We start from the raw sequence: 14,538 nt of genomic DNA, 5'->3' as shown, positions 1-14,538 counted from the left end.
CTGTCATAGCTCCCCCTAAACATATTTAAAAAATCTGATTTTTTTCAGCTAAATTACTACTGTAACATTACAACAGATAATAATGATGTCCTTTATATAGTATTTTGAGTGATGACTGATGAGCAACGTGCTGCTGCTTGATTAAATAAATAAAAAAAACAAAGACAAAAAAGCATCTTTATAGATGAAACTGACCTGAAACCCTGAACAGGAGTTCTGCTTCTCTGCTCCAGCTGTGCGCTTCCATAGTCTCTCTCTCTCTCTCTCTCTCTCTCTCTCTCTCTCGCATTGATTACTCGGAGTCTGATCCAAACCGTTTGGCGGAGGCGCGGAGAGCGCGCGAGTCACAACTAACACTTCATGACTTATTAGAGATTTAATTATCAAATGGCGGGTTCGCAAATGATCGCTTTAGTACATTCGGCAGGCAATTATACAATAATGATATTAAATAGTGGGGCAAAATCGGCTGCCAGGACTCTGGGAATTGTCCCGGTTCTCCCGGTGTCCAGTCCGCGCCTGATTTCCACAGACACGCAGAATGTGCACATATATTGCACTTTTGGGGCTTATATTCACAGACACTAGTCCATGTCATGTTTTGATTCAAGTGTACTGACCTACTTTTGATTTAGTCATCCAAAATGTGGCATATTCCGTCCGTGTTAGGCATTTCGTTTTTATGACTGGATTCTACGAACCAGACTGCATTTCCGCATCCCGGAAATTATTAGGGCGGTATGTCTCAGAATAGTCAGTGCAATTTGGGAAATAAATCAGTTAAATCTGTATGTGGATGTGTGTAAATATTCAAATGTAATCCCCTTTGTAATCGTTAAAAAATTTCATAAGTAACTGTAATTTAATTACTCATTTTTTCTTAGTAACTGTAACTAATTACAGTTACAATAATTTTATAATTAAATTAAGTAACGCCGTTACATGTAACTAGTTACTCCCCAACACTGATGACATGGCACCCCAAACCATCACTGACTGTGGAAACATTACACTGGACCTCAAGCAACATGGATTGTGTGCCTCTCCTCTCTTCCTCCAGACTCTGGGAGCCTGATTTCCAAAGGAAATGCAAAATTGACTTTCATCAGAGAACATAACTTTGGACCACTCAGCAGCAGTCCAGTCCTTTTTGTTTTTAGACACTTCTGACGCTGTCTGTTGTTCAAGAGTGGCTTGACACAAGGAATGCGACAGCTGAAACCCATGTCTTGCATATGTCTGTGGGTAGTGGTTCTTGAAGCACTGACTCCAGCTGCAGTCCACTCTTTGTGAATCTCCACCACATTTTTGAATGGGTTTTCCTCTCCAGGGTGCGGTTATCCCTATTGCTTATACAATTTTTTCGACCACATCTTTTCCTTCACTTTCGCCTCTTTATTAATGTGCTTGGACACAGAGCTCTGTGAACAGCCAGCCTCTTTTGCAATTACCTTTTGTGTTTTGCCCTCCTTGTGCAAGGTGTCAATGGTCGTCTTTTGGACAACTGTCAAGTCAGCAGAACTTTGCAGGTGTTTTGAGTTAGTGTGGCACCAGGTGTCTTCAATATTAAACCTTTTCACAATATTCACATTTCTGAGATAATGAAATTGGGATTTTCCTCAGTTGTCAGTTATAATCATCAAAATTAAAAGAAATAAACATTTGAAATACACCAGTCTGTGTGTAATGAATGAATACAAGTTTCACTTTTTGAATGGAATTAGTGAAATAAATCAACTTTTTGATGATACTCTAATTATTTGACCAGCACCTGTATACAGGGGTGCACAAACTGTATGTTTTTCAGCTTGGTTCTCATATGAGAACCTTGATATTTGGTTTGGTTCTTACACAGCGGCACATGCTGTGACCCATGAAATATAACTATAAAAAAATAAATTAATAATAGTGATAATATTATTGCACTTTATTTTAATTTATATATATATATATATATATATATATATATAAACTAAATAATAAAGTGAGATAATACTATTTTAATTTAAAATAAAAATTAAGTACTAAATACAAATACAATTATTTTATAGTAAACTTAAAAAAAATGCTAATATTATTATTATTTTAGTTTGAACCTTGATTATTATTTTTAATTTGAATCATTTAAAATTTTCATTGTCAAACTTAAAATCAGCGACCTTTTATTTTGGCGGGTTGCTGGCAAGTAAGAATATACGCTACCTTGTTTAGCGCTGCTGATTGTAGTCCGTCAGGGAATGAAATGTCCCAGTTTTGCATTGTGCTTTTAAAACATTAGTGGGTAGCCTAGATTTACATTTACATTTAGTCATTTAGCTAAAGATCAATAAGATACTGTTAATACAGAATATTAATACTGTTACATATTGTAACAGTAGCTCTTCTGGAAGTTTTTCTGCATTAAATGTGCTCTATCCTCTCTAGCTCTTTGTTCTTGAAAACCCAGAAGTGCATTTTGCGATCAGATTCGAACAGTCCAAGGCTTGTCAGTCAAATGGTGTGAATATGCCACACTGCTATGCCTTGTTAATTAAACATGCTTTCTGAACAAATTGATGGCAAATCCATCTGTCTAAGAACCTGCATATAAAGCAGTAATATACTGTAACTGTTACGGTTTTGGTGTATTTTGGTTCGGTTTCTGTTTCCACATTTCCACAATTGAGTTCCCGTGTCTATTAGTTTCAATGGTTTTTGATTAATTACTCCACCTGTTTCAGTTCTTCCTGATCACGTTCCCTGTTTATAAGTCATGTGTTCTCCCCTGGTCCCCTGTTAACTCTGATATTTCGTTGTGTGCTTCATTCAAAGCCAGCTCACGTGTAACATAATTGCGGACCCTCAATTGAGTAGTATTTAGCGGCACTTTTCTTTTTATTTATATTGTTTCTTTCATCCCTCTCCCTCTATGGACCTGGCCGAGGTCCAGCTACCTTGCCTGGAGCAGCAGGGCCATCCGCTGGAAGACCACACCAGGGTCTTTATCAATCTGGCGTGCTTTACTCACTTCCCAGACCACTCGATCTGTGTTGCCCCACTCCCGATCCAGAGCCCAGCCAGCCATCACCATCATGATACATGGAAAGTTTGCCAGAGCCCACTGCAGTCGCAGAGCCCAAGCTTGCCACGATTAAAGAGTCAGCACAAAGTTTAAAGTGACAGTGCCTATCATCGTCCCAGTGCTAGGGCATCAGCTCCGCCTTGGCTCCTAGCTCCCTCGCCTCCACCCTGGCCCATCATCCCACCAGCTCCATTGGGCTCCCTCATCCCTCCGGCTCTGACTTGGTCAGTTGTTCACCATCTGTCGCCTCAGGACTCCACTCCTCTGGCTCTGTCAGGCTCATTCTTCCCTCCGGCTCAGCCTCAATCCTCAGTAGCTCCAGCTCTGCCACCAGTTCCATCAATTCTGTGGCTCTCTGTCTTCATCCTGGGCTCCTCTTCCACCAGTCAACTCTGCTGCGGGTCGCTATCCTGGCTGGTCTCTGGTTCCCCACCTGGCTCCTCCTGCTCTGGGCTCCTCCCTGGCTCCTTCCTCCATCCGCTCCACCTTGGCCCAATGAACTGTGCCCTTTTTCCATTGCCTGCCCCTCACCTGCCCACAACCACCTCCTGAGCACCCACCCTCCCTCCTCTGTTGGACTATTTTTGTCTTTGCTAGGACGTGCCATTCCAGGAGGGGGTGAAATGTTATGGTTATGGTCTGTTTTGGTTTGGTTTCTGTTTCCACAGTTCCTGTGTCTATTAGTTTACATGGCTTTTGATTAATTACTCCACCTGTTTCAGTTCTTCCTGATTACGTTCCTTGTTTATAACTCCTGTGTTCTCCTCTGGTCCTTTGTCTGCTATTGATTTTTATTTGTTTTGCTTCATTGGACTTACTCCTGAATTCTTTATTTAAAAAAAAACTGTTAACTCTGATCCTTCATTGTGTGCTTCATTCCAAGCCAGCTCACATGTAACAATAACAGTATGTGCTACATTTAAATTGACCTCAGTGGCATAAGCCTCTGGAGTTTTACAGTTGATGTGCATCCGCGTTCTGTTAATGTGGCACTTTCATTCTCACAGATTTCCTGTTTACTGACTAAAGCGCAATACAATGCTCTTCATAGCGAGCAAGAGAGATGGAGCGAGACAGATAAACAGGGATAAAAGAAATTCAGAAAGACAGACAACTGAAAGAGAGCGTGTATATGTGACAGAGATTTGATGGTAAGAGAATTCAGGATTACGAAATTCCATAAGTCGAAGTTTAGGGAATCAAGACAGACATATGAAAGGAGAAAGACTGAGGGGCAGAAAGAGAAACCTGACTGAGCGAAAGAGAGGAAAAAAAAAAGAGTTATCTGTCGCCGGGTCCTCGGGTGCTCTTACGCAGGCTAAATTTATGGCTTCATTGGAAGCACCAATCACATGGGAACCACTGGTCATGTTGGGGGAAACGTTATCTGAGGAGGGCACCAGTCACTCTGTAATGACAAAAAAAAAAACTTAATCTCGCTCTCCAGCCCAGCTCAATCCCAGTACCCCACTCAACAGAGACACACAAACACGGCATTTGCATTTAGATTAGCCGCAGAGGAAACACCAGCAGCCCATGGAGTCGTTAGGGTAAAGGGAAAAGCCTGATGGAACAAGACAAAAGTAAATAGTCTTTTGCTTTTGTCAGAGACGAACCTTGTGAGGGAAAATCCTGGAATTATAGGAAGACATCCTGCAGAAAGAGGAACAAAATGAGTGACTATTCTGGGAGAATGTTTATATCAGATACACAAGATTGGTCTGAGAGGAAGTATGAATTCCAATTTTTAAGTTGCAAACTCTGCACAATAAACTTTTTATGTGCTCTAATGAAAATGTGTGTCTTTGTGTGTGGCAGTGGACGGTGGCTGGGCCGAGTGGACTATGTGGTCTGTGTGTAGTTCTGAATGTGAGAGGCAGCGCACTAGAGAGTGTACAGACCCAGAGCCAAAACATGGAGGAAGACTGTGTGATGGACCTGCCCTGGACATGGACAACTGCACCGGAGACCTCTGTATTCAAGGTGGGTAATGGTCACCATGTCATTACTGCTGTCATCATCATTATTACTGTCCATCACTGTCCATCACTGGAATCACTTTAATCATCACCAGGATGAATGCCAATCAGAACAGAATTGAGAATGCATTTTATATCTTGAATTTAGTTTAAATTTGAAAGTTGATTGTGGAGTTTAAAGTAGAATTAAACTGAACTGAAATTCAGAGAAATTTGTGAATGCAATATGTGTCATTCCTTTTTTATTATTATTGGTATTTTTACAAGACCATATAAAGTGCATTCAGTAAAAAATAAGAAATTACAGACTGTCTCAATATAAATCAATTCAAAACTGTCCCACCCAAAAAAAACATGTGAATATGAAACCAAATAAAAAAATTATAATAAAAAAATGGATGAATAAATAAATAAATAAATAAATAAATAGAATGTGTCATCTTAACCAGAAAAAAGGTTTCTTAAAACTTTACAGAAAAACTTACAAAAAAATCAAAAATAGCGCCAATATAAATTTGTATTATTATAAAAATAAATATTGTTTGTTGAAGTTTTAATAAGTTTTAATAAGTTAAATAAATGAATAATGTATATCTTTTTTCTATACATTTTTGTTTTTTACACGTATATTATAAATATAAATATTATGTATACACAGAATATATTAAAATAAGTTTATAAACTTTAATAAATTAATAACTGCTATTATACTATGGACACAAATATATATGTCATCATTGCATTTCCATTAGCCATCGTCATAATTATTGCACTGCTGTCCCCACTATTATCATTACCACCAGACTAAACTAGATTGAAATTATTTAAAACCACTAATGGAATTTTTATTTAATTATTTATTAATTATTCTTATTTATTTTTTGACTTACAGTGTCAAAAATAAAACCTACGGATGGTGTAATTCTTTCTACTTTACACGACGCTGTGTGTGGTTGTAAAATGTATAAAGAGGCTCAATATGCTCCTGATTTTCTGTTATACAGCTCATCCAACCCATCCTCTGTGCAACACAGACACAAAGCAGTAAAAAAATAATCTCACTTTTCTTTAGATCAGTAGAGACAAGTCCTCTGTGGAAGGCTGTCAGCACCTGAATGAAACCAGTCAGTCAAGCCCTCAGACGAGCAGGACTTGACAGGCCGTTTTCTAATTCCTTGGGAGAGGCAGAAATCTTCTGTTTTAATCCTCCTCGCTCATCATCCTGACAGTTCTTTAATCAATCTTTCCTGCCACCATCCCCTGAGGGAGGAGGGTGTACTCCTCGCCATCCTCTGCAGATGAGTCTAAAGCCCAGCGGTGAAAGACATCCCTATCAGAGACCAATTTCCTACACCTAATACGGACACACACAACCACACACACTAATGCGTCCGTAACGTTCAATTCTGTGTGAGTGTGGTAATTCTGTGTAAAAGATTTGACAGCGATTCCAGATTACATGCCTGTGATTGACCGTCATACATATGTAGATCTGTGTTTAGACAGCTTGATTCAGTGCTGTCTTTTATTTACCTCCTACGGAATTCTCAAAATTCATTTTTTGAAAGAGCGAGAAGGAAGGTTTCTTCTTGCAGAACTTTGATCAGCTCATGCATCGTCACACCGAATGGGCTTTTTTTATATCTCCAATGGATTCTTGCAACTTCCAAATATGCCTTAGAGCTCTGTTTGTGCATGAGCATCTAAGAGTTGCAGCGTTTGTGTGTCTCACAGTATGTTATACATTTCTTTTTACAGACAGGAAGCTGCTCCATGATGTGAAGGTTCCGCAAGGTAAGTTACTGCCGCTACACCTTTCATGTGTTTCTTTTCTTTTTTGCTTAGATTTTTTTTTTTTTTACTTCAGTTTTATAATTTCATTTACATGCATAGGATTACTTTTAAATATGCTCACAGGCATGTGAAACATGATGTAATAATGTCGCATTGCATCACAATCATCCATCTTCATATGTTCGTTCTGTTCACAGTGTCTGTGTAATTAACCCCTTTTGATGTTATCATCATTCTGAGTCATGCTCGACAAACAACCTTATTGCAACCTTTACATAAGCTAGTTTAAACACTGACATTGTTCAACATTGGGCTGATGCCCTGACAATTAGGTTTCCAGTGAATAATCATCCAGGAGGCCATTTGAAATAACCTGGAAAACCAATTAAGTCGATGACATTTTAAAGAGTGCTGACTCAATGACTGACACGGTGCCACATTAACTTGACAAGGATGCACCGCAAAGATTAAACATCTTTGACAGGTATTGCTTGAGGAATGTCAGTGTCCCCGTCATGATTATAACATAGTCAAACATTACTCAGAAAACGTAACCTTTTACTATATGTTTATTTATTCAAAAGTTTGGGGTCAGTAAGATTCATTAAAAGTTCTCAAAAGAAGTTTCTTATTGTATGTATGGAAGTCTGTTTCTGCCACGGATTAAAAAAAAATTATAAAAATATCTGTGACTTCTATCTGTGATCTCTCAATTCTGAGAAAAAAATCATAATCGCAAGATATAACCTCAGAATTTTAACTCTTTCCTCACAATTCTTTTGTTTGTCAGAATAAAAAAGTAATCTCAGAATTCTCAGAACGAGGGGGTTACACACCAAAGGTAAAAGGAAAAGCAGCAAAGTGAGCAAATATCTAAACCCAAGTGCAAAAATGATTCGTTAACCTGCCAAACTTTTCCAAAGCTCCCAATTAACCTGCTCTGTTAGCTGTTAGTGCAGCTCCACATGTTTCTGGCTAGTGTTTTCATAGCCGCAGGCTTTGTCTGATGTTCCCTACCCGTCTAGAGGCTTTTGAATGCTCAGAAACGACATGCTAGCTTTTCTTTGTTTTGTCTGTTGTTCAGAGTGTCCTGGTTGAATTGTTTGTGTGAACAAGTCGGCAGATAGGGCCTAATCACTACAGATGAGATAATATAATGAGCTGCGTTGTCCCGAAATCCCTGTGGAAGGCACGCGGTTTTTGCTTTGCCAGATTCCCTGCGTGTGTTCATGCTGAGAGTCAGGTTTGCGGTTGTGGGTTGATCGCCCATCATTAGAGAGCTTTCATTAGTGCTGGAGGTGTCTGGGAAAGTAGGAACATTAGAGAGACTAAGAGAGAAAGCTAGACTTCTGTGCTGAAGGTGTTTTATGGTTATGTAATTTATTTGTGGCTGTGCTGCATCTGTACATCAAAATGAGATCCCTGAGCTATTTGATGGATATTTGAGCGAATAAATAAATACCTTTATATAATAATTTTCAGAAGAACCACAGTCATTGCTTAGTCATTGTGTATTTCTCTTCAAATGTGTTTTCTCTTTTCCTAGCTGATATGGAAAGCAGTAATGATGTGGCGCTGTACTCTGGTCTGGCTGCGGGTTTAGTTACCATGGTCGTGCTGGTCATCGCTGTAACGCTGTACAGGCGGAACCAGAGCGAGTATGGCGTTGATGTCATCGACTCATCCGCACTGACCGGGGGATTTCAGTCCTTCAGCTTCAAAAGTGCTAGACAAGGTGAGCAAAAACAACAACTTCAAATTGATCCAAGTGCATGTATGACTCATGCAATAATTACAGTGTTTGCAATGCAGAACTGTGAAAAAAAGCAATTTCTTTCTAATTTTTCTTTTCTCTAGTTCCCTATAGTTAATTCAGCTTGAGCAGTTTAACCTGCAAACTCCATTCAAATGTTAAAGGTGTTTTGAATTAAGTTTTTAATGCAGTGTGTTTCTTGGTTCTAAGTGTGGTTCTAAGCTTCACTATATACTTACTTTTTATAAAAAACAAAAAAAAACAGGGAAGACGATTTTCTATTTACAGTTTTTTAACAAATGTGTTATATATATATACATATATATATATCACCCAGCTGGCTCTAACGATGGAAAAATTGTCGTTGCATTTGTCCTGATAGTTTATTTTGATCCCCGGCTGTCTCCATTTATCAAAATGATCTACAAAGACAAATGCAAGTTTTAGTTCCATCATAATTTATCATTTTGAGAAATGTTTTTTTGTCTCAGTTTGAGTTTTAAACTACTGTATTAGACCTGATTCATCTGTTGATAGCAGGCTTTCAGTTTGTGCTAATTTAAATCTAAAAACTATGTAATATAAAATTCTAACAAGAAAGAAATTTATTTTCTGAGAAATTTTAAATTAATAGATGGTAAGCACAAACAGTGGTTTCAACTTAGTTATTGGCACTCCTAATTTGCTCCTTATTAATAGTTAGTAAGGTAGATGTTAAATTAAGGTTTTGGGTTGGATTAGGGAGTTAGAATATGGTCATGCAGATTTATACATTTTTTAATAATATTTTTATTAGAATTTTGTATACAAGTAACAAAACAAAAGAAAAAACAGACAGGAAAAATATACAGAATAGAAACCACAAGCAAAACAGAACACAGACACCAAACAAAAAAAAAAAAAAAACCAACAGGGCATATTTAAAAACAACAATAATTAAGTACACTGCTGCACCGCTGACACTAGAATCTCAACACAAGTACTAAACAGAGATGATAAAGGTGGTTGGCACTCTATGAACTCCCTTGTTGGTCCAATTCAGTGTTGTATTTGTCAAGGTGAGACAAAAATGGCTCCCAAATATCTGAAAATTTATTAAGATTGTCCATCATGCCATAGCGGACCTTCTCCATATGCAATATACCAATGAGCTCACTTAACCAGATCCTAAACTGAGGCGCAGTATCTGACTTCCCAAGTTTTAAAATAATTTTCTTTGCAACTACCATTCCATACATAATTGTGCTTTCTGTGATTAAGTAAAGAAGGAGAAACCCCAAACAATGCAATCAATGGGTCAGGTTCAAATATACAGCTGTACATGTCAGAGAACCACTTAAATATGCTACACCAAAAATTATTCAGTTTCGGACATGTCCAAAAGATGTGAGTCAGGGAGCCCTCTGCAGATTTACATCGGTCACAAAGTGATGAAATGGTGGGAAAAATTCTGTGCAATTTGGTCTTTGAGTAGTGAAGCCTGTGCATCACCTTAAATTGGATTAACTGATGCCTGGTGCTAATAGAACAAGATCGGATCCTAGCAAGACCTTCCCTCCAAACATCATCTCCAATCTGCATTCCCAGCTCCTCCTCCCAGGAGTTTTTCAAAAAGTGTGTAGCATAAGCTGTTCGATCAGAGAATATATTTACAAAGCCAGAGACCAATTTTCTAGAATCAAGTGGGCCCAACAATAGCTTATAGATCATTTTATCTTCCGGAAGAGACTCAAAGTTAGGCACACATTGACGAACATAATTTCTAATCTGCAAATATCAGAAAAAATGTGTTGCGGGAAGAGAAAAGTTATTTTGTAACTGTGCAAATGTGGCAAACTGTTTATTAACATACAGGTCTTTCAAAGTGACCAAACCCTTTAGCCTCCAACTGTTAAAAGACCCGTCTGAGAGGGATGGAGAGAATGAATGATTGTGAAATACTGGAGCATGGATAGAAGTGTCTGGTAGTCTGCAGTCCTTTCTAATTTGCTGCCATATTTTTAAGCAATTAAAGATAATCATATTATCCATCTTAACAGTTGCAGGAGGTCTGGGTGTTAAGAAAAGAAGTGCCGGAAGAGAGCTATTTTTGACATCACTCATTTCAATGGCAACCCAGGGGGGAGTCTCGGCAGATACCTCCATATTATATCCTTCCTGCCAATAAACCAGGGCTCTAGCATTCTCTGCCCAGTAATAATGCAGAAAATTCGGCAGTCCTAACCCACCCATTTTCCCTGGTTTATGTAAATGAGTTTTTGAAATTCTGTGTGCTTTAAAGCACCAAATAAAAGGAAGAATTATCGAATCCAAAGATTTGAAAAAAGATCGTGCCAAGAAAATAGGTAAATTTTGAAAAAGATTCAAGAACCTCGGCAGGGAAACCATCTTAATGGCATTTATACGACCCACCATAGAAAGAGGAAGAGTCCTCCATTTTTCAATGTCCCTCCTCAGTTTCTCCAGTTTCTCAAGAAAATTCATCTTAAAAATTAGTTTAGGGTCTTTCGGCAAAACTACACCAAGATACTTCAGCCTGTTTGTAATTTTGAACGGGAGATTATGCAAAAATTCAGTGTTGAGATCCGCGCCCAGTGACATGAACTCACTCTTCTGCCAGTTAATTGTATATCCAGAAACTTCACCAAATGTTTTAATAAGATCCAGCAATACAGGAACTGATTTTTCTGGTTGTGATATAAAAAGAACAACATCGTCCGCGTATAGGGAAATATGGTGATCCACATTACCCAGTCGGATGGGTTCAATAGAAGGATGATTCCTGATACTAATGGCAAGAGGCTCAATGGCAATGGCAAAGAGCAATGGGCTGAGGGGGCAGCCCTGGCGTGTCCCACGGTGTAATCGGAATGGCAATGATCTTTCTTGATTCGTGAGAATGGAGGAAGATGGATGAGCATATAGCATTGTAATCCACGATACAAATTGACGACCAAATCCAAACTCCTCCAAGGCCTTTACCATATATGCCCATTCTCAGATTAGATGCTTAATAAGAATTAATAAACAGCCAATATATTAATAATAGGCATGCTAGTAAGAAACTAGTTAATAGTGAGAATTGGCTCCTATACTAAAGTACCACTGGATGTCCTACGGGTGACAGTCAACATTTTCTGAGAGCTAAGCACCTCTTTCCTCGGACCATTTGCTAAAAGAGTAATATAATTCATTTTTCAAGAGTAATATTATTCAAAATTAATTATACTTAATGCAAAAAATGTGCCTTTTGCTAAAAAAAAGTTTTTTTTTCTTCTCTGAACTTCATGTAGAGCATTCCCTCACTTCACTCTGTTTCTTGTCTCTTTGCATCTCTGCTCCAAACCAGAGCTAGAGGGTGTTAGTTGATTTACTTTCCATGTATCTATTCTCCTCTCCTTTGGCCCATCTGACGCCCCCAGAAAAAAAAGATTGATGTTGATGGAGGGGTGCAGAGAGCGGAGCACTAGTTCTCTCTTGCTTGTCTGTTCAGTAATAGGTCCTGTTCACAGTGCTATCACTCTCCTCGGCCCACTAAACACCACCCTCACTACAGACACACAAACACGCACGCGTATCACCAGATGTCTCAACAGGGAGTTTCAAAGAGCTAAACACACCGAGGTGATAGATGCCACATTGTACCCATCAAATGATTAAAGACATCAATGAAATGAGGGATGGATACATGGAGAAAAGAATAGACTTGATCCAAAAAGTGAAGGAAGATACATTATAAACAGGCTAATTCTGAAATATTAAAGCTATTTCATACTATCACTGCTTTTGCTCTATTTTGAATCAAATAAATGCAGGCTTGGTGAGCAGAAGATTTTTCTTAAAAATAAATAAATAAATAAATAAATAAACATTCTTTTTGTCTAGAAATGTAATTTGTTTCTAAATTTTTCTAAACTAAACTATACAAGGAGCCCTATTGTTAAGGTTAAAAGTAACAACTCAAATGTACAGAGTACATTTTGGAAAAAAAATTAAAACAACGTTGTATCAATACATTTTTATTCATTATAATAAAAAATAGCAATTATGAGTAAATATATAAATGTAATGTTGGAAAATTCTCCTCTAGTGAACATATGACTTTTCTTACTAGTTTATGGACACTGAATGGATTTTCTGAGGTCATGTGACAGCGCTTTCAAGCTGCTTTCTTTCTGCTGTAAAAACAACGATTGAGTGATTACATGAGACACTGTACATTCAGTAAGTTGCAGTGTACCTTTCAACATTGATCGGATGTTCTTTGTTTAGGTTATTTCATGCTAATTATAGATTGCACTCCTGCTTCACTTGAACCGAGGTAAAGCTGGAGCGTGTGTGAACCGTCATGCCACTAAAGATCTCAGAAACGTTATTGTTTGAAATTCTTAATACAACTAACAGAATTTTAATGCGTGAGTGACCTGCTCTGTCGTGTCTGTCAGCTCACTGTCTGTGTCCTTTTTCACTCCATAAGAAAATGAAAGCATCACGAGAGGCTGACAATAGACAAGATAAAGATGCATCGCATCCTTGAGTTCAAGGCTTAAATAAACGCTTCTTTCAGTACGATTAAACAAAGGAAATGAATAGTAGCATATTAATTATTGGGGTGACACCCAGGGTGGTCAATCAGATGTCAGGGGTGTCCTGTCACGATCGGTGTTACAGAAAACACGGAGAGGGAACCAATTGCAGGTAAGTCATTTATTACAGTCCAGGCAGGGTCAAAACCAGAATATCCAAATCCAACATAAACAAGACACGAAGACAAGGCAAAGCAAGGCAAGAAGCGACGGACATGAATTAACTTTCAAACATTAAACAAGGACTCCGTAAAACAACCTCAGACAGACCGGGTATAAATACACAGAAGGATAATGAGGGAACAGGAGACAGGTGGGGAGCAATCAATTACTCAACAAGGAGGAAGGTGACCAAATAAGGGAACAGGAAGTGATCAGGTGACAGACACCGTGAGAAAGGAGGACATCTAGTGGAACCCCAGAGAACACAACCCAGACACTGTGACAGTACCCCCCCTCTACGGAGCGGCTCCCAGACGCTCCACGACAGACACCAAACAGAGACCAGGAGGGAGGCGGACAGGTGGAGGCTCAGGGGGAGGGACGGAGGGCCAGAAAAGAAAAACATGGGGAACAGGCACCAGATTTGAAAACACAAAACAGGGAGACCAGGAGGGAGGAGGACCGGAGGAGGTTCAGGGGGAGGGACGGAGGGCCAGACTAACAGAAAGGAACAGGGACAGGAGTGAACACAAAAACAAAAAGCAAAAACAACAACATGAAGCCCCCCAGGGCGGGGCAGAAGACCACCACATCCTTGTGGTCGACGCCAGAGTCCTCCAGGGCGGAGCGGAAAACCATCACGTCCTTGTGGTCAAAACCAGAGTCCTCCAGGGCGGGGCAGAAGACCACCACAACCGTGTAGTCAGGGCGAGAGCCCCCCAGGGCGGAGCAGAAGACCACCACAACAGTGTGGTCAGGGCGGAAGTCCCCCAGGGCGGAGCAGAAAACCACCACAGCCATGTGGTCAGGACGAGAGGCCCCCAAGGCGGAGCAGAAGACCACCATAACCGTGTGGTCAGGACGGAAGCCCCCCAGGGCGGAGCCGAAGACCACCACGTCCTTGGGGACAAAGTCAGAGTCCTCCAGGACAGAGCGGAAGACCCCCACAACCGTGTGGTCAGGGCGGAAGGCCCCCAGGGCGGAGCAGAAGACCACCACAGCCATGTGGTCAGGACCAGAGCCCCCCAAGGCGGAGCAGACGGGACGACGAAACTCTGGTAATCCCCTGGTGTCCTTACTGGATTCCAGAAGATTGGTGCTGGCCTGACACTGCTCATGAAGATCATTGGTGACTTGTATTTGCTCATGGAGGATCCCTGGAGGATCAGTGGTGACCAGCCCTGACTCTGGAGGATCAGCGGT

General features: G+C 39.8%; 1 protein-coding gene across 2 annotated transcripts in view; it reads left to right on the top strand.

Moving 5' to 3' along the window:
- Positions 1 to 14,538, top strand: part of LOC132117096 (netrin receptor UNC5D-like) — a 222,486-nt gene that overhangs the window by 168,626 nt on the left and 39,322 nt on the right. For both annotated transcript variants that reach the window (XM_059526155.1, XM_059526156.1), the window contains exons 7-9: positions 4,880 to 5,044; positions 6,799 to 6,834; positions 8,381 to 8,569. In XM_059526155.1, coding sequence (XP_059382138.1) covers positions 4,880 to 5,044; positions 6,799 to 6,834; positions 8,381 to 8,569 — 390 coding nt within the window. The remainder of the gene's footprint in view (positions 1 to 4,879; positions 5,045 to 6,798; positions 6,835 to 8,380; positions 8,570 to 14,538) is intronic.

Source organism: Carassius carassius, chromosome 36, assembly GCF_963082965.1.
Source record: "Carassius carassius chromosome 36, fCarCar2.1, whole genome shotgun sequence".
Lineage (NCBI taxonomy): Eukaryota > Metazoa > Chordata > Actinopteri > Cypriniformes > Cyprinidae > Carassius > Carassius carassius.
The sequence above is the reverse complement of the archived record's forward strand: the minus strand, read 5'-3'. Positions and strand labels throughout refer to the sequence as shown.